The sequence below is a fragment of the Oryzias latipes genome, chromosome 8 (assembly GCF_002234675.1).
Source record: "Oryzias latipes chromosome 8, ASM223467v1".
Classification (NCBI taxonomy): domain Eukaryota; kingdom Metazoa; phylum Chordata; class Actinopteri; order Beloniformes; family Adrianichthyidae; genus Oryzias; species Oryzias latipes.
Window position 1 is genome coordinate 6,875,177 of NC_019866.2, and position 20,545 is coordinate 6,895,721.

Consider the following 20,545-nt stretch of genomic DNA (forward strand, 5'->3'; position numbering starts at 1 on the left):
TTCAAATTTCTGCATCAGGGGTGGGGCTTTTGATTGGCAGGTTCCACTTCAAACTTCATTTTTAACATTAAGAATTCTATTGACGAGGTTTGTTATTTTCCATCCATTGTGTGTGCGTCCATGGTATTTTCTAATAGAATCTGGAATTTTACTTAATTACCTAAATGACCTGAAAATATCATATAGTTAAAGAATCAATTACACATTTTAGGAGGACAAATATGAAGGAAAAAGTAGTTTATGTCAAATATCTAAAAAGGCTCCATCCTGGTCTGTCTCACAGTAATGCCTTAGTCACAGCTGTCCTTACGGGTTAATGCGGGCTGTCTTTGGGAGACAATTGGGAAAAGGGGCATGCAGGTGGCCTGCATGAAATTTTAAGGTTGCAGAACACTCTGTGAGATGCATGCCCCTTTAGCATCAGTTACGTGCTCCATGCAAGCCTGGCTGTTAGAATCTACAAAATTAGATAGAGCGTAGTTTTGTGTGAGCATACTACAAGCGTCCCATGGGCTCTTATGTAGTAAGGGGCCTGTGCTCCTTTTAAGATGCAACTGCTCATCTCTCCAGCCTTCTACGGACCTGAACAACCCAAAAACCTCCTGTTCGGGTGTACGTGACTAAGGCCTAAGCAAAGCTGCAGATCACTTTGTTGGTGTGATACAAGTACAAGCATCTGGGAAGCAATTGAAAGCGATTGAATATCAATGAAACGTACCCGAAATTAATTGGCTGTCATTCCATATCTGCAACAAAGGCATCCCTGTCGTGACAGACGAGATGTGGTAGGTAATACTTTTGATTTCTGGAAGTCTGTGACGGCCAATAAGTGAGAGAAATCCATTGTGAGGCATCTGACTGCTTGACAAAATAGAGTCAGAAAAAGCTGTATATCAAATATGCAAAATGACAATTACTTCTCTTGGCTGCCAGAGGTCACATTTAAATACTAAATCTATTGTTATCTCTGAAAACAAAATGCAAATCCTTTTATTTTTGTCTCATCCTCACAAAATGAATTATTTTTAGATTTGGTCCAATTGTGTGCCCCACTAGTTATAATAATGATGTTAAAAGACAGACAAGCCTTTGTAAATGAGATACAGGTAGAGAGCAAAGCCCATGCATCTTTATCCCAAGAGGAGGATCCATCAGAGGCCGAAACAAGCACAGGTGAAAGAGAAGGGGAGCAAAAATCCTTCAATGAACTCCCAGTACGCATTTTGGAAAGGTGATACCAGTTCTACAGAACAAAGTCTCTTAATTGCTCCTGGACTGATTTTCAGGAGAAGCTCAGGGGCGGACACCCGCACCTTCAAATTACGAGGTCAGTAGAAATGAATTCAAAATGCTGGTGGGCTGGATTTACTCCAAAGATAAGAGGAACATAACATTGAAAGTTGCCTTTCTGGCTAAAAGTCCATGGAAACTGACTGCTTTGATGTTTGCCGTCTTGTCCACCAAAGCCTGGAAATGGTTGTTACGGTGCTCTGTCTGCCAAATGCCGTCATAGGTTTAGATATGGAGATGGATTCCTCTCCTCTGGTGGATAAAGGATGTCATGACAACACTGCATCCAAACAGCCACAACAAAATATGTCTCCAGTCTGCCAGCGCTGTAATTGGTTGCAGGCTATCAGCATAAACACAGAAATGATGTGCAATCAGACTTGACTGATTTATAGAACACGTTGTAGTCCAATGTATTTAAAGGCATTCTCTTTGAAGTGATTAAAAAAAAAAAAAAACATGAGTCCCTCATAAATAAATAACCAGCAAGGAAGCTGCATTGTGCTTGATTACCAAAGGAGATGATTAATCCGTTTAAAAACGAAGCTGTCAAATATTCTGCAATTAATTATTTCTGTTTAAGCAGAACAACATTAACTTTAATATGATGTGGCAAACCTAATTTAGCAGCTTTTGATTGCAGACTTTTTCAAAAGTGAGGCATGAGAAATTGCCAGAAAAAGAAAAACCAACATAAGGACGGCATCAGGTTGAACATTAATATTACAAAAAAAGACAACTGATTTCTGACTTAGTCAGAAAAATATGTTTTTACAGTGCTCATCTGATTTATTTTGTCTTTTTTGCACTTCCTTGTGCGTGTCCGTGTTTACGATCAGTTTGATTCATTGCGAGCTTTCTCCAGCCATTTTAAAATCCACGAATCGACTGTTTAATGCACAAAGTTTAAATATGCACTGAGAGGGCGTATTCCCTCTTTAAATAACTCCTGATTTGTGTTCATCCTGCTGCTCCCAACGGAAAGTCACATTGGACCAGATCAATAGCAGTGAGGCCAGAACTCAGAGGGCATCTTCTAAAGATGGCAGCACGTGAAAAGATGGGGGAAAAAAAAATACTTTTATGATATGATAGGCTGGAGCAGACCAAGGAGGCTGAAAAGGAATAAAGGGCTCCGGCTCTGCTATGTGTGTCACTGATCTCCTGCGCCAAACACCCACCAGGAGAGCAGAGGGAAAGGAAATCAATACTGACTCATGCTAGGTTCAGCCTGCATCAGGTAGATCCGACCGTGAAGATAAAACAAGTAAAGAAAAGAGAAAGAGAGGAACATTTTGAAGGCCAGCACTGCTCCTGCTTGTTATTATTATCCTTTATTCTTCACGATGACCTTCTTTTGTTAAACATTGTTTTACTCATTTGTCTACTGTAATGCCTCTCAAAAAGCAATTACATGTTGCAGTCTGATCTTCATAGTGTTCTCGGTAGTCAGACTGCCATGGCACAAAATCAACTGACAGATGAGATCTTAAAACACAATAGTGGAGATGACCAGCATCCTGCAGTACTGACTCTACACTTAAAGGCAGCTTGGCTCCTTCAAGACATCTGCAGCAAGTCTTATTAAAATTCCACCATGAATCATTCAAAAACACAGCCAGCTGTCATTATCTCAAACAGCAGAAGAGGGGCACACACAATAATGCATGCACTGGGGGGCACTAACAAAATTCCCATAGGCTGCTGAAGATGCTTAAATAATCATGCATCAAAAAATGAACCACCAGCGGTTTTTTTGTTTTTCTAATTTACGAAGCCCAGTCCTAAAAAAACATGTCACCAAGTTAAATCAAATCCCATATTATTGTCCAAAAACAAGAAACCTGAGAAAATGCAGAAAGTAAAAAATATCTGACACAATCAAAAAGCTGCAAAAAAAATTTACTCTAAGAATCCAGAAAATTCTGCCAAACTAAAAGAGGCACTGGAGTTTTAAATGAATGTGTAAAAGAGAAAAAGAAAGGAAAATAAATATAACTGACATTTACGATGAGTAGAAACCATTGGCTGTATCCCTTGTGCTGCCCTCGGCACTTTAACATTGGGAGTTGGGTCATCTAGACCCCACTAGACGGTGCGCTGAACCTTTTTTCTTCAATGATTTGTGAACCTCACTGGTGTCCATGGATTACATGAAATCCTCTCCCCCTTTATCCACCTTTGTCATGGAAGGAATAACACGCCAATGTGAGGGTGGGGTCATAGGATAGCACAAGGGTTAAATGAGAACTGGAATGTGACCCCTTCCACACTGCCTCCCAAACAGGAAGAACCCGCTGGTTCCAAAAAGCCAAAAATGCCATAGACTTCTATTTAGAAATAAACAGCTGTTGTTCAGTCAAATCTAGTTGTCACAATAATAGGGGTGTAACGAATCATTTTAACAACGACTTGATTCATAACAAAGTTTGTGGTTGCCGATCTGATTTATTGTATATCGGTTCAGATCCAATTCCATCTGAATACCTGACCTAAAATCGATACAGGACATCTTTAGTTAAAAATTCAACCAGTGTTGGAGATAAATACCTTGGTGCTAAACAGCGCAGGTGAGGTTTTCCAGATTTCTTGTATTTCTTGCAAGATAATCACGTGTAAATTAAAGACGTATACAAACAAACACAAGAATGTTAAAGTCCCATTAGTTGTCACACACCTGAGTGAGGGAAATTTGTTTTCCGCATGTGACCCATCCCTTAGAGAACACACCCCTTGATGCTCAATGTCAAACAGGGAGGCATTGGATCTCATTTTTTGTCCTTGGTGTGACTCGGCCTGGATTTGACCTCACAACCTTCCAGTCTCAGGCTGGACACTCCGACACAAAGTCACTGAGCTTTATGGCAAGTCCTTCCACATTTTAGTTTGACAAAGTTCAGCCCACTGTTGTTTTTTACATCCAAATAATCCAAATGTAACATTATTAGAACATTCTACCACACTGTATGGTCACCTGTCTTTACAAAAATCAAAGTGTTTCCACACATTATATAATGGATTGGATTTATCTGCGCTTTTCATGACACTCAAAGCGCTTACATTGTAACCATTATTCATTCACTCCTTATTCATACTTGGTGATGGTAAGCTACTGATGTAGCCACAGCTGCCCTGGGGCAGACTGACAGAGGCGTGGCTGCCATTTCGCGCCTACGGCTCCTCTGACCATCACCGGGAACATTCATGCACATTCACACACCAGTGGAGCCACACTGGAGGCAAGGAGGGTGAAGTGTTTTGCCCAAGGACACAACGACATTTTTGCTGGTGGGAGCGGGGATCGAACCGCCAACCCTTCGGTCATTAGACGACCCGCTCAACCACCTGAGCCACTGTCGCACATTAGAGTCAGTCACATTAGACTGTGATGATGGCTTGATCATTTTTTAGTCAATTCGATTCGATTAACAGCTTGCCTCAGACAGATCGATCTGGTTGGATCTAAGGGAATTCATACATTTGGTGGATCAATCGTTACACCCCCAGTGTATAACTGTTTTTGCTCCGATTCCTTTTTCAACATGTTCTTGGTAACCCTTTATTTCAAAATATTTTTCTGTGGTGAAAGTTTTTCAAGGTATAAAGTGGCCAATCAGACGACTCAACAAAAGTATGTGTTGATTGACAGATTCTCTGAACCCACTTTCAAGTGGTAGGGGTGTGGATTTCCAACAAGCTCACTCCTGATGATGAGAGTGGTTCCCATAGAAACCTTGACTCAGACCAGTCAATGCTTACTGACTACTTCTGGCTCCAACATGGCGGCAACCACATCTCAAAAAAAATGGTGACTGAATTGACTTAATTTGGTTGCAGCTGGAAGAAAGCCATTTTCTCAGGTGGCGCATTCACTTGGTCCAGTTCTCATATTCAGTCAATGTTATAAAATATGTAAATGTATGTAATTAACAAATTCAAACATTAAAACATGAAACTTAAAGTGAGAACCAATTTACATCAATCTAATCACTGAAAACAATAAAATATGCAATAATGTAGGACAAGCAGCTACCTAAAAATACAGAGTTTTTAACATTTGGGGTAATCAATCTCTTTTCTATTTCAATATTATACAAAAGAAAAACTGCACCAGAATTTACAATGTCAAAAAGTGCCCCCCTAAAACATCAATCCTGAACCCCACTGATAATCCCAAAAAGGTTGTGGCAGTCCAAAAGCACACATCAATACAAGACATGTAGAGAGGTGTGTCTTAACCGTACCATACAGCGACCCGATCAATGCGTAACCCCGCATGCATTTTAGCAAATAGATGAGTTAAATGGATTGGAGCACTGCTGCATCACAGGGGGTCTTTGAAAGTTCAGGCATTTGTGTGCAACACCCAGCAACGTCACTGTTTCTATGTAATTGCACATCGACACACAAAGAAGACCAAATTGGACAACAGATTCAAGTGTGATTAGCATGAAACATCCATAAAGTCCACAACAGAACTATGATTCCTTTCATTAAAGTTGCTGCTTTTGAAAAGTTGTTTTCATGATTGAATGTATTTAACATAGATTTAATTAATGATCCAACTGATTAAATTGAAGCCCTTTACATTCTCCAATGATACACTAATGATCTGCAGTGAAAGTGAACAATTGAAGGGTGTGCAACTACAAAAACACAAGGTAAAATCTCACTTTAGTCCATTTGCATGCTGTTCAACAATGCTTAACAATCTAAAGCAACAAACGAGAGCTGAATACCAATGCCAGATGGTTCTACTTCACATAAATAAAATAAATCCTCTCCATCTTTTCCCCTTGCAGTGTCTTTTTGTGTGTGCCTAGTGAGTCAATGGCACGTTCTCAGAGGAGCAGCACTACAAAAGCACAACTTTGCGCCCTCAACATTTTGTTGCCGTATTTGACATTGATTCTCAATGTGTCTGTATCGCAACAAGCACTGTGCGGAAACAAACAATCGGACAGTCAATGATAAACCAGTGAAGTACAACACATCTGTCAATTTGTGTTGAAACTGAGGCTTCCCTTCATTTGAAAACATCACTTTCCTGACTGTTTACATTTCAGTTTCTGGTATCTCAGTAACACACTGTGTTTGTTGCCTTATTGTGTACAGTGAACTCTAAATTCACACCTTGGGTAAAGATAATTATCTTTTCTCCGCACGACTCAAGCTGCATCTGAGGGGCATTTTTCTCCACTTGAAACATGACGTCTCTGTTCCAAAGTCGCTCTCAACACTTAACAGAAGGTGAGAAAAAGAAAACAATTTACAAAAAAAAAAAAAAAAAAAGTCGGGGCAATTTCAAAAACGGCACCACAGAAGGCACAAAGCAATAAGAGCAGAGTCCACTGCGGCTTTGGCTGTTTTTTTCTTCTCTGCCATCTTCAACAGCTGAGACAGGGAGTGTCATTTAATGAGACTGGTCAAATACTAATTCCCCCACAGTCCAGGAAGTCTTAATAATTCTTTGACATTATTAATAGTTAAAGCTATTGGGGTGTCAAAGAAACTAAAATCCGAAACCAATGAATGCAGAAAGAACCAATCATTACTAAGAAGAACAAAAAGCACATGGACAACAAATAACTAATTGGTAGTTACACATTAGCCTGCACGTGACTGTGTGGTGCCATCCATCTATTTCTGGCAATACTTATTGAACAAATATCATAGAAGCCAGAATGACAGGCGCAAACCCATCTGTGAACACTCCTCCATCTCCAGAGCATCTGTTTGGCAAGTAAAAGGAGGTGGGGCTGAACCCAATGAGTTCTGCTGCCAACCCCTGATGCTTCACTCTGCAGCTCCACAAACTTCTGCTTCCATCATGAAGGTGGAGCTCAGGACTTCATTATGATTGCCTTTTAGAAAGGTGGCGATGCCAAGGAGAAGAAGAAGAAAAAAAGCCGCAAAGGCAGCAGGCTCGCAGTTCGCTGCCAAGCAAAGATTCATCTGCCAAAACAATAGGAGCAAGAAAGAGGAGCTAAAGCGTCAGATCCAACTCGATGAAGGGGATGGAGAGGACGAGAATGCAGTAGAATGATCAGATTTAAAGCAAATATATTCAACACAAAAGACATACAGCTTGATTTCCATTCAAACGCACAGCTGCAGACCAAACATGTTGGGATATTGATTTGTAGTCCAGCATGCACAAAAAAGGACATCTTATTACTATTAATCTGATGAGAGAAGTCATTGAAGGTGTTAGCACAGTCATCACTAGTTGCAATTAATCGTCAAACTTCTAAAGAATGCACTCTTTATGACCAGATTCCTTTTTTAAGACAACGCCGACACAGATCTTTGTTTACAGATAAAGAAAAATGAGTTTGGTTAACTCATTTTTAATGTTGCATCCATCATTAATGCAGCTTTTAACCTCAGAGCTTCTCTTCCAATAATCGAGTTACCACTTGCTTCAGGTCTGCTGCCTCGCTGCACATCAACAGTCAGCTCTACCAGCCTCCCGTTTCCTAGTAACTGTGCAAGAAATGTAGGACTTGGAGAACAGACAAGCCTTTGTACTCATCAGGTGTCTTGACAGTTTGGTCTATACATGCTGTAATTTATAAATCAATTCACCCACTGAGTTTATGAGTAATTTCTTTCTCCTCCCATTAAAAAAAATGCATGATTCTTCCCTTTATTTACCCTTCAAGTTTGATTTAAAACCACCTTTTTATCAACAGCAGAAAAAAAATAAACTGCTGTAATAACACCATGTTAAAAGTTGCATGAATGAAAATGTAAAGAGTAAGGCAAGCAAAATGTCTTACTTAATTTTAGACTGTCCAAAAAAAAAAAAGTCATTTAATGTGGTTATGTATGCAGCATTTTAGTCAGCATGTTGCATTAAAAGATGTTTTCTCTTTTCTAGAGAATCAAACAAAAACTGGAAGACAAACTGGAGAGTCCAGGTTTGTCTCAGCAGAAAACAAGCCTGACCTTTTCACACTCACTGCACTAATACTTTATGTCAGCGGGCTTCGGCCCATCCATGAATTTCACACGCAACGCTTGCGCCACCAATGATCCTAGTTACAGAAAATGCCTTTCTAAAGCTTGGCTGGACTCCTGGATAATTCGAGCCCATATCTGCTCGTCTGCCAGTTTTTCTCATTAGTGAGCGATAAAGTGGAAATTGGTTTCCTTGTGAGAAAGGTGGCTCATAGAGAAGGAAATGGGGAAGGAAATGGAAAGTGAACCACAAAACCTCAACGGACCACAGCGTTTTTAACTGCACAGATTTGCAGCCACACATGAAAGACAACACGCAAAGGAGCAGAAGTCCAAACAGAACTGAGATCCAGCAAACAGAGATGCTGACAGAAAGCATGACAGAGGGTAAACTTTTAGTTGAGGCAGAGTAAAGTTGGAAATCTGAATTGCAGCCAAACCCCAGGGCAATTCAGTCATATTTGATGCTTCAACAGGCAGAGTGATACCAAATCTCTTGTTACAGTTTGATAACTCAACCTTTAGTCCGAAGGTGAAGACGGTGTCTGCTTAGACCAGAACCAGAAAGAGATATGCAGTTAGAGAGACGGTAATCTGCCCAAAACCGTTGAAGCGGCAGTTCCTGCTTTACATTCCTGCCTGAGCATCTTTAAAATGAAAATCAGAAGCAATGGGAAAGAGAAGGAGCAGGCAAACAGTCCAGCCAAGAGAAATGAAGGCTTAACACTCTTCACACCTCATTAACGTCTCCATTTTATTTCCTCTTATTTCTTAATATCCTTTTCCTGAAAAGAAACTTTTAAGAGATGTAAGTTTTCCCTCCTTTGGCACACAAAAACCTCACAGTTTAGCAGAACCATCAGGGAAATCGCAGCAAAAATGGTCTTTTTTCATTAAATGTCTCACCAAGGACCGTATCACCTGATCATACTATGATATCTACAAAATTGCCGCTGTAACATCACCTAACCTTTAGGGGAGTGGAAGAGCACAAAATGATCAATTTTGTTTAAACTGTCTGTCACACCCCTGTGCAAAGAGGAGGCACAAGTAGCTGAAGAAACACTGCGTGCTCCATTTCCACAGAATATTAAAGGCTGAGTGTCATCTGTGCTACTATTTCAGGTACAACAAAACAACAAGCCAGGTGAGGCTGCAGTGGATCTTACTTTGCTTTGTTTCACAAAAAGAGGGGGTGTAGATGCAGTGAAAGGTACCGAAGCTCACAGAAATGATCAGCGTGTTAATGCTTTAACTTTATTTTAAGGCTAATTTTGATTACTAAAATTATTATACTAATAGTTTTGCAGTTACTGTTGAGGAAATAAGCCAAATAAACAGCCTTTGTGTACTTTTGCAAAAAAAAAAAAAAATAAATAAATACTGCCTTATAATGTAATCTAGTGCAAATAAACATTTTATACAAATCTGTTCTGTTGCATTTACCTGAGTGTGAGTGAAATGATTTTCTGAAATGATTCTTAATATTGTCATGGGAATCGTCAATTTCCAGGCTTTACCTGTGTGTGTAAGTAAAAGAAAAAGCAATTTTGAAGCAACTGATACCCAACTAACCATGGCTCTTTTATCTAAGAGGAAATCTTTAAGGCAGAATCGACCTAATTAATGTTAAAAATGGACAACGATTAAAAAAATAAAAGGTTTAAGAATACTTCCTCAATAATTTCACCATTTTAACCCATTTTATGTTCTAATAATCCTCTAACTGTATATATCTCTATCTATCTATAGATCTATCTATCTCTCTCTATATATATATAATGATTTGGGGGTAAACTACAAATAAGAGGAACTCTTGTGCAGCTAAACTGGCTCAAAAATGCAAAAATTGAGTAGCTTATGCATACAAAAAGGGTGATTTGAAAATTGACATCTATCTTCAGAAGCCACACAGCAGACGGAAAAAAAATCATTAAAAAGTCACTGCATCCTACAAATAGTGACAGTGGGACTCCTGCACATGCAGTCAATCAGAGGGCTGATTGCCACAGGCTGTGTGGATGATGGAGGAGAAAAACGTGCAGCTTCAAACAGTGGAGAGGCATTAGCTTTAACTATTAGTCATTCAGCTGATTTCTGAACAGCTGAAGTTATTCAGAAACATCCATTTGGAGTCCTTAACGTCTCACACAAATGCCTTTTTCTAAACGTTTCTATCCTGATTTTCTCTCCCTGATCTGCACTGAAATGCAAAAAAATGCTGCTTTTGGGATAATTTTGGGATGAATGTGAGTCACTGTCAGGAGACTAGATTATTTAACAAACAAAACCAACACACGGCAAGCAGCCTTCAACACTCCAATCTCAGTCATTCCCGATGTTACTTTATCTTTGAAGAAGAAACAGAACTTCCCCAATTTTTATTTTTATTCTTCCTTGATTAATGCTACTTTAACTTTAGTTAGGCTTCAAAGCTGTAGTGCCACGCATGAAGCACCACCTCTATCTGATAAGAAGCTGCACAAAGCACCTGTCCGCTCAATTTGAGGTTTGTGGAGACTTATTTTCTATTAATACTTTAATTTATTGGGATCAAATTTGGAATACTGTGTATAGAAACCCAATAGAACACCACAGGTGCTCCATCTTTAAGCTTCACAGTTCAAAGCTCAGTCCTCATTTGGTTAAATTAAGTTGAAAAAAAGCATTTTAAAAAAACAAAATTCCTGAAATATTACATTTACATGGAAATGTTAATAAAATATTATTTTTAATAAAATATCTGGCACAATTGTTTAGATAAATCACTTTCAATTTTAATCGAGGATGGCTAAAAAGAAATGTTCAGATGAAGAGCTTTAAAATATCAAAACAAATGCATAAGAATCTTTACTTGACGTACTCGAAATGACATTTTTCTATTTGTATGCCAAATTATTCACACAACAGATTTGTCGTTTTCCATTTCCACGATTTTGTTCATATTTTAGACTCGTCAACATGTTTCTGTTTAAAAACACAGACGACTTTGATAAATGCACTAAGTCATTAATGACCTTGAGGGTTTACCAGTGTGCTTACCACTGCAGACAGTCAGCAGAAGCTCCACAGACCCGTGCAGTAAAAGCACAAGTCATTGACAAAGATTTTTATCCTTGATTATTGCTACCTGGGTTTCCATGCAGAAATCCTGACTGAGTTGAAGAAAATTAGAAGACTCAGATTAGTTTTCCAATAGTATTGTGACCTATTTTATTAATGGAAAATGCATGATCTGCTGTAATCCAGCTTGATCATTGTGCACATATTCAAATGTTTCTTCATCTCTTATTCTCTGTTGCATATAAATAAATGCATTTATGAAAGCAATGGTGTAATTCAAACTTATGACAAGAAAAAACGAATAAAGCTTCTTTTTTTCATCCATCACAGTCATTGCATGTTCAACCCCTTTTTGATTTAGAGGAGGTTTCCTAAAATAAGCAAAATTTTAAAAGCAATTATCACATTTTGTTTTGCTGATTTACTGTAACATCAGTACCAGTCTGGTTACGCTATTCCCAGCAGGATCAATTACTTCAAAATGCCCTTAAAACATGCAGCTCCTCTGCCATGAAACATTGCATCATCATTAACCAATCGCGGGGCAGCATACATGGGGCTTTGTGTGGCACAGACCTGGGGAATACGCAGGTGGATGAGCACAAAAATGAGACAGCACAAACATGCCGAACGCCACTGTTTGCTGATAAAAGACACCTAGAAGCTTAATTGTTTGGTAAAAGAACAAACATTTCATCCTGAGACTCATATTACATGTTGTACCATCTAACATAAATAGAAGTACACAAAGCCGGGGAGAAATGTGACTCAACTGAGGTGGTGTCCCTGCATGCTGGACCAATATTTGTCAGGGGCATAATGACATAGCCCAGTCCACTCCACATGTCCTTCCTCATAGAATTAATATGAAAGAACAGTAAACAGATGGCTTTATTTATTGCATCAATCTATTTGATTTTTTTTCTGAGTTGAACTTGAAGGTTAGATTCGTTTTTTTCACTTTCAAAGCATATCCACTCTATGTTAAATACATCTCCTAAAACCTTTTCTTGTTTTCATGAGATTAGGCTCCAAAAGTGGGCCACCGTAACCCCAATCTCATTTCATCCAGCCTCTATATCTACCAATGCAATCCTTTTATGCTCGACTTTCCAACGTCTGCATCACTGAAGACCCTCCAAAGGCATGAATCTGGATCTGCCTCACTAAAGAGGATCAGCCGACAGAGACACGCGTGATGACATAAACCCCTGCTGAAAATGTTAGGTGTAACGGGGAGACACAAAGCTGCACAAAGGCAACATTTGATGAGCAGTAAGTCTCCAGCAGGCCAACAGTGGTTTAATGCTGAACTTTGCTTAATCTATTCTTTATGGTTTAGACTTGCAGTGTAAACTGGGGAAACGCTAATGGGCTTAAAAAGATGTTTCTATTTGCAGTTAAAGAAAGTGACTGACTACTGAACGCGAGGAGGACACATTCAAGGGACCATCCTGAGAGAACAGAGCCCGACAAATGTCTGTTTCTTGCATGAATGCAATCAGATTAGTCTTTAGCAACATTATGTGGAATTGACAGTGACGCTGCTAAATACTGTGGAACGGTTGGAAACCTTTTGTTTTAGCGAATCATTCAGAAGAGCGGCGGTTCTTTAGGAGAAAGACGTTCAGCTAAATCTATTTTCTGTGTTTTGAAAAGAAACAAAAAGCCTCTTTTTGCTTGTGTTTTTTTTTGTGAATTTCTTTTGAGCAGATGCAGACACAACTCCAAGACAGGAGTAATATATACATTCATCACCCCAAACCACACAAATAAATCTCAAGATAGTGGAAAATGTTTCATGCATGTGGCTTATCTTTGCTTGCTAGACCCCAAACCAGATTTTCTCTTGGATTAAGAGATAAATGACAGAGTCAGGCTTAATGATTTCAATATCAGCTTGCAGAAATGAAAGGTCATTTGTAAAATAGTGAATCACAGCAGCCGAAAACCGGCCAAACTAATAAATATTCAACACCAAACAGAATAAGCCCACAAGCAAACAAGTTGCTTTACTATTCCACTGCTGAGTCCTTGCAATCAGTCCACATAATGAGCCCATTTAGGCATTCAGCCCTGTTAAAAAGACTCCCGCTGCCCAAGCCGGACCCTCTGCATCTCGACTCACCCGTCCATCTACGAGCAAACCATTTTTTGATCTTCTGTTCTTTTGAACTTCCTTTCATTCTTTCGCCGTCTTTCATATCCTCTGCTTTTTCTCTTGCTTTCCCTCTTCCCACCAACTACCAGACTGTCCCTTGGTGAGAGACAAGCAAGGGATGAAGAGGAGGGGAGGAAGACAAAGTGGAGAAGAATGAGGAGTAAGAGAGAGATTTTAATGTGGATGAATTCCCTGAGCTGTTTGCTGTTGTCCTTCAGTCTGAAAAGTAATGTTTTTGCATTTCGGTAGATATTGTTAATGACTTTTCTCAATTTATTTCACTAATCAATCCATTTTTCTGCCTTATTTGGTTTGCTTTGGAGTCACAGGTGTTGCAGTTGTTCTCAAAAGCCATTACAGATGGATCTCAGCAAGACATCCATATATTTAAAAAAAAATGATGTCTAAAGATGGAGAAGTTGGAATTCAGCAAAAAGGTTGTTTTTGTTGTTCTTTTATAAAAAAGAACGAACTAAGAAAGAACTATATAAGGAGGTGACTGAAGCCTCAAAGGAAAGGTTAGCTTATTGAATTAAGGACCTGACCCACCTATCCATCCGTTTATAATCCAATCCCCATTTACATCTTTTTTTTGTCTTATCTATCCATACTTGCCTTCCTTTACTCTCAGCTCACTGTTCAGAGGTTGGCGGCTTGAGCACCGCCTGCCACCCATCACACTTTGTTCTTGACCACACAAAACACAAATCTGTCACTTAACTCTTTTTTTTTTTCTTGTGCACATATGCAATCACGCCCAACAACACCACCTGCTTCACTGATGCCTCTCCTGCCCCCCACCCCCTTTCCTCCCACACATGGTGCCTCCACCCAGCTCCTCTCCCTCAGCCTCATCCTCCAGCTCCTCGTTGCTAACCTACAATCTTTTAACTGATGCTGCCTCGCAGCATCACTCTGCTACAGCCACGCTGCTGTCCAACACACACCTCCCCTCCCCTTCATCCCTGCCTCCACAGAGTGTAACAGGAGGACAGCCAGCTGGTTGGATGGCACACCGTGTAAAAGCAATGAAGAAAACCTGTTATACAAGTATGCATAGAGATAGGGTTTTACATGCCTTGGGATGGTGCATTGCCCATGCTGCGACACGGACCGCTGCAGCTGAAAGTGATCGCGTTTCCTGTTTCCCCTCCTCTTTTTTTTCCTCTCTACTCCTCCCTCCTCCTCTTCCTCGCTTTGTGCTCTTCACAAAGCGCTGTGTCTCTCCTTCCTTGAGCCGCTCCTTATTCGCTCCTCGCCGTCTGCCGTCCTCCTTCCCTTTGTCTCACTCTGGCTTTCTCTTGCCTCCGCTGGAACCTCCTTCTGGAGATGGCTGTGGTCCAGCGGCTCCTGACAGCACTGCGTGCGCGTGAGTGCGAGCACGTGTGTGTGTGAGAGTGGGAAGGATAGGAGAGCCTGAGTGTGTGAGGAAAAGAGAGACAGGGAGAGATGCGTGCACTCTTCAGCTGTTTGAGCTCGGGAAGGTGGTGCATGCCGGTACAGGTATGCTCAGCATCCTCCAAACAATACAACAAAATTTTTGCTCATAATAAATCTACACTCCCTCTCCCACTATCTCATTTGGCGTCTTTCCTCCCTGTTACACATTCTACTCTCCCTCCTCTTAAAGATACAGGCAGTTCACTGCATTGTCTCACGCCCAGGGCACATTTCATGATATGGTAACAGAAGAGAGTCCTGGGACATGCTCCTGTTTGTGGCTCAGCCCAGCCAGCAAGTCTTGGGTGGAGAAATGCTTGAAGCATCTATTGGACCAACAAAATTGGGAGAAGAAAGTGATGCTGGTGATTTAAGGCAGAAAAAAGTGGGGAGGAGGGATGCATAACTCCTTGGGACAATATACAATGAGGGGGATGCCATCCAAACAGCCGTACAGTTTGGATGACAAAAACAAACATGGACATGGATCCATTCATCTGTAAGTGGATGTATTGGAATGGACTTTTGGTTCACGGCCTGTAGCACCCATGTCACTGCAATACCAAAAACATGATCGTTGTTGGAGTGGGTCTTTAAATAGTGTCATATGATTGAGAAAAACCTGGACTGACTTGAATCACCAGCAAAACTGTATCTGATGAAGCACAAGTGACAAGAAGGAAAGAAAGTGAGTGAAAGGCGAGAGCTTTTGGATAAAAAAGACTGAATATTTCTGTCAAACACAGGCATGTTGTCATTTGAAGCTCAGCCTTGTTCTCAGCAATTCACAAAGAGCTACTCTGTCAGAAGCAGTTTACATCAGTCTGCAAACACACTTGCTCTCCATTGTTTGGAAGATGCACAAATATGGTCCTGCAAGGTTGTGTTTGCTGACAAATCACTGTTTCGTACTTTTGCTATGATGAAGACATTTTAGTGCATAAGACTGACCAATCCCTGAGACAAAACCAGGAAAAATGGTCCCACTCAATAGTGGAACTGTGGCCTTTGAGGCAAAGCAAAATGAAAAATCTGTGGCCTGTGATCGATGTCAAACTGAAATATCCCAAAATTAAAGTCTCTCTGCCCAAGAGGCAGCAAAACGCCACATGATATTTGGACGAAGTGAACAGAGAAAAGCAAGGAAAGGAGTGGGTTTCTTCTTTTTGTAGGACCTACGTTGAGTCAGACAACATGTGGGAACAGGACATGCATTCATGTAAAACTTTAGTCACCGCTGCCTTTACGGGTGGATGCAGGCTGCCTGCAGGCAAAAAATTGACAAACCTTTACGGGGGAACACAGGTAACCATCTGGAAATGTCAGGGTCATGGACCTCTAGGTGAATCTGTTGAGCGAAAATGTTCACATTTTTCCTACAGGCATGCTGCAGGTCGTAGCAAACACTAAAACAACACTCAAAGGTACGTAGCGGTGAAGTAGGTGAGACGCAGGCAAGTCGCAGGGATTTTCTCTTTTTTTCTAGCCCCCTGTGTGAACTGGTAGATCTATGATACTGGAAAATACAATGTTCGTGTTGGGGATGTAAACTGAACTGAGATAGAAAGCCCCACCTGCTTTCTGTTAACCAAAACAAACGCATTCACTGAGCAGCATGGAAAAAGAAACTGGACTAATAATACGGTCAAGTGCCATCATCAAAATGTGCAATTATTTACATTTTTTTGGGAGACAGCAAATTAAGATGCTAGCATAAAAGTGGCTAAACACCACTGCTGCTTCCAATATTAAAGCTAAGAAGAGATTAAGTCTCGCAAAAGCAAAAAAGGGGTTTCTCTAAAACAATATGCGGGATTGCAGATGAGCTTGTGACTGCTGCTCTGAATTGGAAACATTTATTGTAGCTTGTGGGATCAGCAGCAGGGTGCCTACAAGGACTATTTATGTCACAACACCAGATTTTTCCAGGTGGAAGTTTCCAAAAGATTTTTTTTTCCTGTTAGAACCTAAAATTGTGTAAATTTTAAAATTAGGAAAGTAAAGCCTTCAGATAAGTGAAATGTGGACAATGACTCTAAGTGTAGGAGATGCTGCGCAAAGATAAACTATCCAAAAAAAAGCAACACTTCCAAACTAATAGGCCCCTTCTTCACATGACTGCATCTTTTCTAAACATGACAACAGCATATTGCAGTATTCTGCCTGCATTCACACTGAAGCATTAAAACGTATCACATTGCTTGCATATTTGACTTTGCATGCAGTTGCAGAAGTGCAACTTGCTGAGTAAGGGGTATAGAGACGTGTAAACTCCTCCACTGTTTTCCTCATAAAATGACGTCTGCTGCTTTTATTTTTGGCTCTGCAATGGAACGCTTTGCAGAATAAGCTACCAGGAGGCTGACTTTGAGAATAATTTCATCATTTTTGTAATCGCGTTTCTGTAGAAGAAAACTCTGGCCGTCCATAAGTAACACAAGAGTTTGCCCTGGTTGTTCTCTCTCCTTGTCTCCACTTCTGCTGTGGGAGCTAATCGACCCAGAAACCCTTCAGAACATTCTGTGGCACAATAGATTTGCCCTCGCTTCAGTGGAGTCTGCCCTGTGAGGTTATGGGCAAAGGGAAGAGGGGGGGGGGGGGTCAATGATGGTGTGACTTATATGCAGGAAGACAACCTTGAAAGACAAGGGTCACAGCGGTTCTTACTGTACATAAAAAGCAAAAAATGGTGTCATATCAAATCGGTCAAGAAACCAGTCGTGTGTCCCTGTAACCTTCAGCTCTGATCTTAACCCAATGGTATTTTCTATTCAGAGCTTTCAGGAGCCTCTGGGTAAAAGGAAAACAGGTGAGGGAAGATGGAGGTGATGGATTTCTGTTCTCTCCGCGTGACACCAGCCAGCTATAAACCCTGAACTGAGACTGCTCCAAATGTTCCGGTAACACTTATCAGTAAATCATTTCAAAAATCTGCAGAGATCCATCAGTGCTTTAAAAAAAATTAAAAAAGATATCTCGACTACTTGTTCTTTTATAAAACATGAGAGCAGAGCCCAGAAGACAGAGAGCAGCCATTTTACTGTTCCAGTGTTCCAGGCTGTGTTCCCCTGAGAGCCACCGGGCACCACAGGGGAAATATGATTACCAAATGCAGTATATGATGTACAGTAAGGCCGCAGCTGTCCTTTCGTGTGGATAAAAGGGGCCACAAACCGGCCGAGGACTGCAGAAGGACACACCGGCCATGTAAAAGACGAATATGAACGGTCCAACTACAAACTATATGATACTTGAAAAAATGTAAAACCTTTTCTTTAGACATTCAAAATGTTTTACCAGGTTTAAAGTTGTTTCAACTTATCTTTGCTCCACAAACGTTTCTCAAAATCATCATTGTCAGGGATTTTTTGTCTCATGGGATCTAAAAATAAGGAAATGTTTCCATTCTCTTGAAAATAGAAAACGATGGATTTAAGGCAAAAAAAACTCATATTGCGCTGTGGTTCACCATGAATATTCATTAAAGTTTGACAAGTTGTTGTTACCCTATTTTGGAAACAACATTGTTTATTTTCAAAGAACAAGTGCTAATTTTATATTTTATGAAGATTTATTGAGATGAGTCAACTTCTACTAAGATTGTACTCTATTTTTTTTCACGTTTTATCTGAAAAGAGTAATTTTCACGTATTACACTAGTTTTTTTTTTTTTTATCTATGTAATTAAAATAAACTACAATTAGATTCATAGAACTCACAAATACAAACCTTTTGCTTAGAACTGGCAAAAAAAACTTTAAAAAAAAGTAATATTGGGCTGTATTACCTCCAATTTGAAGTATTTCAGTTTGACAGTTAGCTTTTTTACCTTATTTTCCCATTTGAATGCATCTTGAACTCTTTGTTTCCACACGTCGATATATATATGATTTTTTAAGTAAAAATTACTTACTGCATCATTTTACTACTTTATTGTGATTTTCTTTTTAAGATGAAAGTTCCTTTCCTATTTTTAGGCTACCTCTTTTTTCAGTGACTAATCTTCCTACCAAGAGGCATGTCGACTGAATCTTAACTTTAAGTATTCAAGAACAAATGTAAAAAGTTGTAGACATTTTAAAGACTTGTACACATAATTGGGAAAGTCCTTTATAATTTCAGAACTAAATATCTAAAACAACGCTCATGTAGACGGGTGGACCTTTCTTAAAAACTAGTTTTATATTTTGTGTGCTCTTGTTCTCTCCTCCTTTTTCTGACAGAAATATGGCAGCTTATGTTCTCAATCCACGAAATTCAAACGGCTTTCATCAAACTTTTCATCACAGCGGCTCATGTAAACAGTAAAGCCTTTGTAAGCTTTTTCATAGAAAACATGGCAGATTACAATCATGGTAACAAATTAAAGCAATGGTTCAGAAAAATGAAATCAGTTGCTGTTTCTTCCTTTATCTTTGACAATGAGGACTTTTACTCAGAATTTTCAACATCAAACATTTTTCTTTCTTTTCTCCTCACTTCCGGTATACAGTCTCTGATCTAGCTAATTTCAGAGCATTTGCAACTCTTTTTTTTAAATATTTTCTCTTTAAAAACCTTTTTATTTTCCAAATCTATGATCATTTTTGCTTATTTTGGATCCAGAAATATATTGATCTGTGATACAAAAGCTTTCTGTCCTGAAAATAAATGTTCAGCTCATTTGGTGGACAGATGCTGTGTTTCCATGGTGATCAGATAGAAGTGAGTGGATTTTTAGGAGGGTGTAGTCACTGGTGAACTCTGCTTACTCTTGTTGTGTGTGTGCGTGTCTGCATGCGTGTGTGTGTGTGTGTGTGTGTGTGTGTGTGTGTGTGTGTGTGTGTGTGTGTGTGTTGGATGGTCCGGATTCAAAAGACCAGCCGAGCTGCAAGCGCATTGCTGTGCACCTTATGTGACTTTTGTGTGCCAGAGAATGAGAGTGGCCATTAATGTTACATAATGCATTCATACAGAAAATGTCACAAGCCCATGCACAGTAACCTTTTACAATGAAGCACAAACATATACCGGTATGTTCTTTTTAATCACACTTTAAGCAGGGTTTTTTTCCAGTCAATCAGTAAGAAAAGGACGTTCAGAGGCCTTGTTTGAATTGGGGGTCATCAGTGGTTTATTTTTTAAACTGAGAAAAACACTTTAAGAAATGGATAGTCTAATATTCAAAATATAGAATAAAATTAGTGGTTTAGAATAGTTTGATTAAAAAAAGTAATAACATATTCGTGTATTTTTCCAGTAACACTTGTTTGCTTTACCAACTTCTGTTAAATAAATCACATATTTTAAAGAATCATAGAAATAAGGCTCCTTAGCTTTAGGAAAAACTCAAATCTGCTTGTTTTATAGCTGTTTAGGTGACCAAGTAGGTTTTGCAAGCAAAAAGTCATTTCAATAATGATCAAAACACACACAAATACCCTGTATTTTACAGTTAAGACCACAGAATTAAAAATAATTATTCTTTCACAGAAAATTTTCAGATTGTAAAGTGAGTTCAGTGTAAAATATGAAGACAGGAAACCCTGCAACAGACTGGCGACCTGTCCAGCTACTGTTACCTTGCCCAACAGTGGCAGCGTTGGCTCCAGCAACCCGGTGACCCTGAAAAGGATTCAGAAGATGGAT

General features: G+C 39.7%; 1 protein-coding gene across 9 annotated transcripts in view; it reads right to left on the reverse strand.

Moving 5' to 3' along the window:
• srcin1 (SRC kinase signaling inhibitor 1) overlaps positions 1 to 15,070 on the reverse strand; it is a 112,750-nt gene extending 97,680 nt beyond the window's left edge. For 6 of the 9 annotated variants that reach the window (XM_020705161.2, XM_020705163.2, XM_020705162.2 and 3 more), the window contains exon 1: positions 13,445 to 15,069. In XM_020705161.2, coding sequence (XP_020560820.2) covers positions 13,445 to 13,520 — 76 coding nt within the window. In that variant the 5' untranslated portion in view covers positions 13,521 to 15,069. Of the gene's footprint in view, positions 1 to 13,444 lie in introns of all 9 variants that reach the window. The other 3 variants (XM_020705160.2, XM_023957431.1, XM_020705170.2) reach the window with 3 other exon arrangements.
• Positions 15,071 to 20,545: the final 5,475 nt, after the last annotated feature.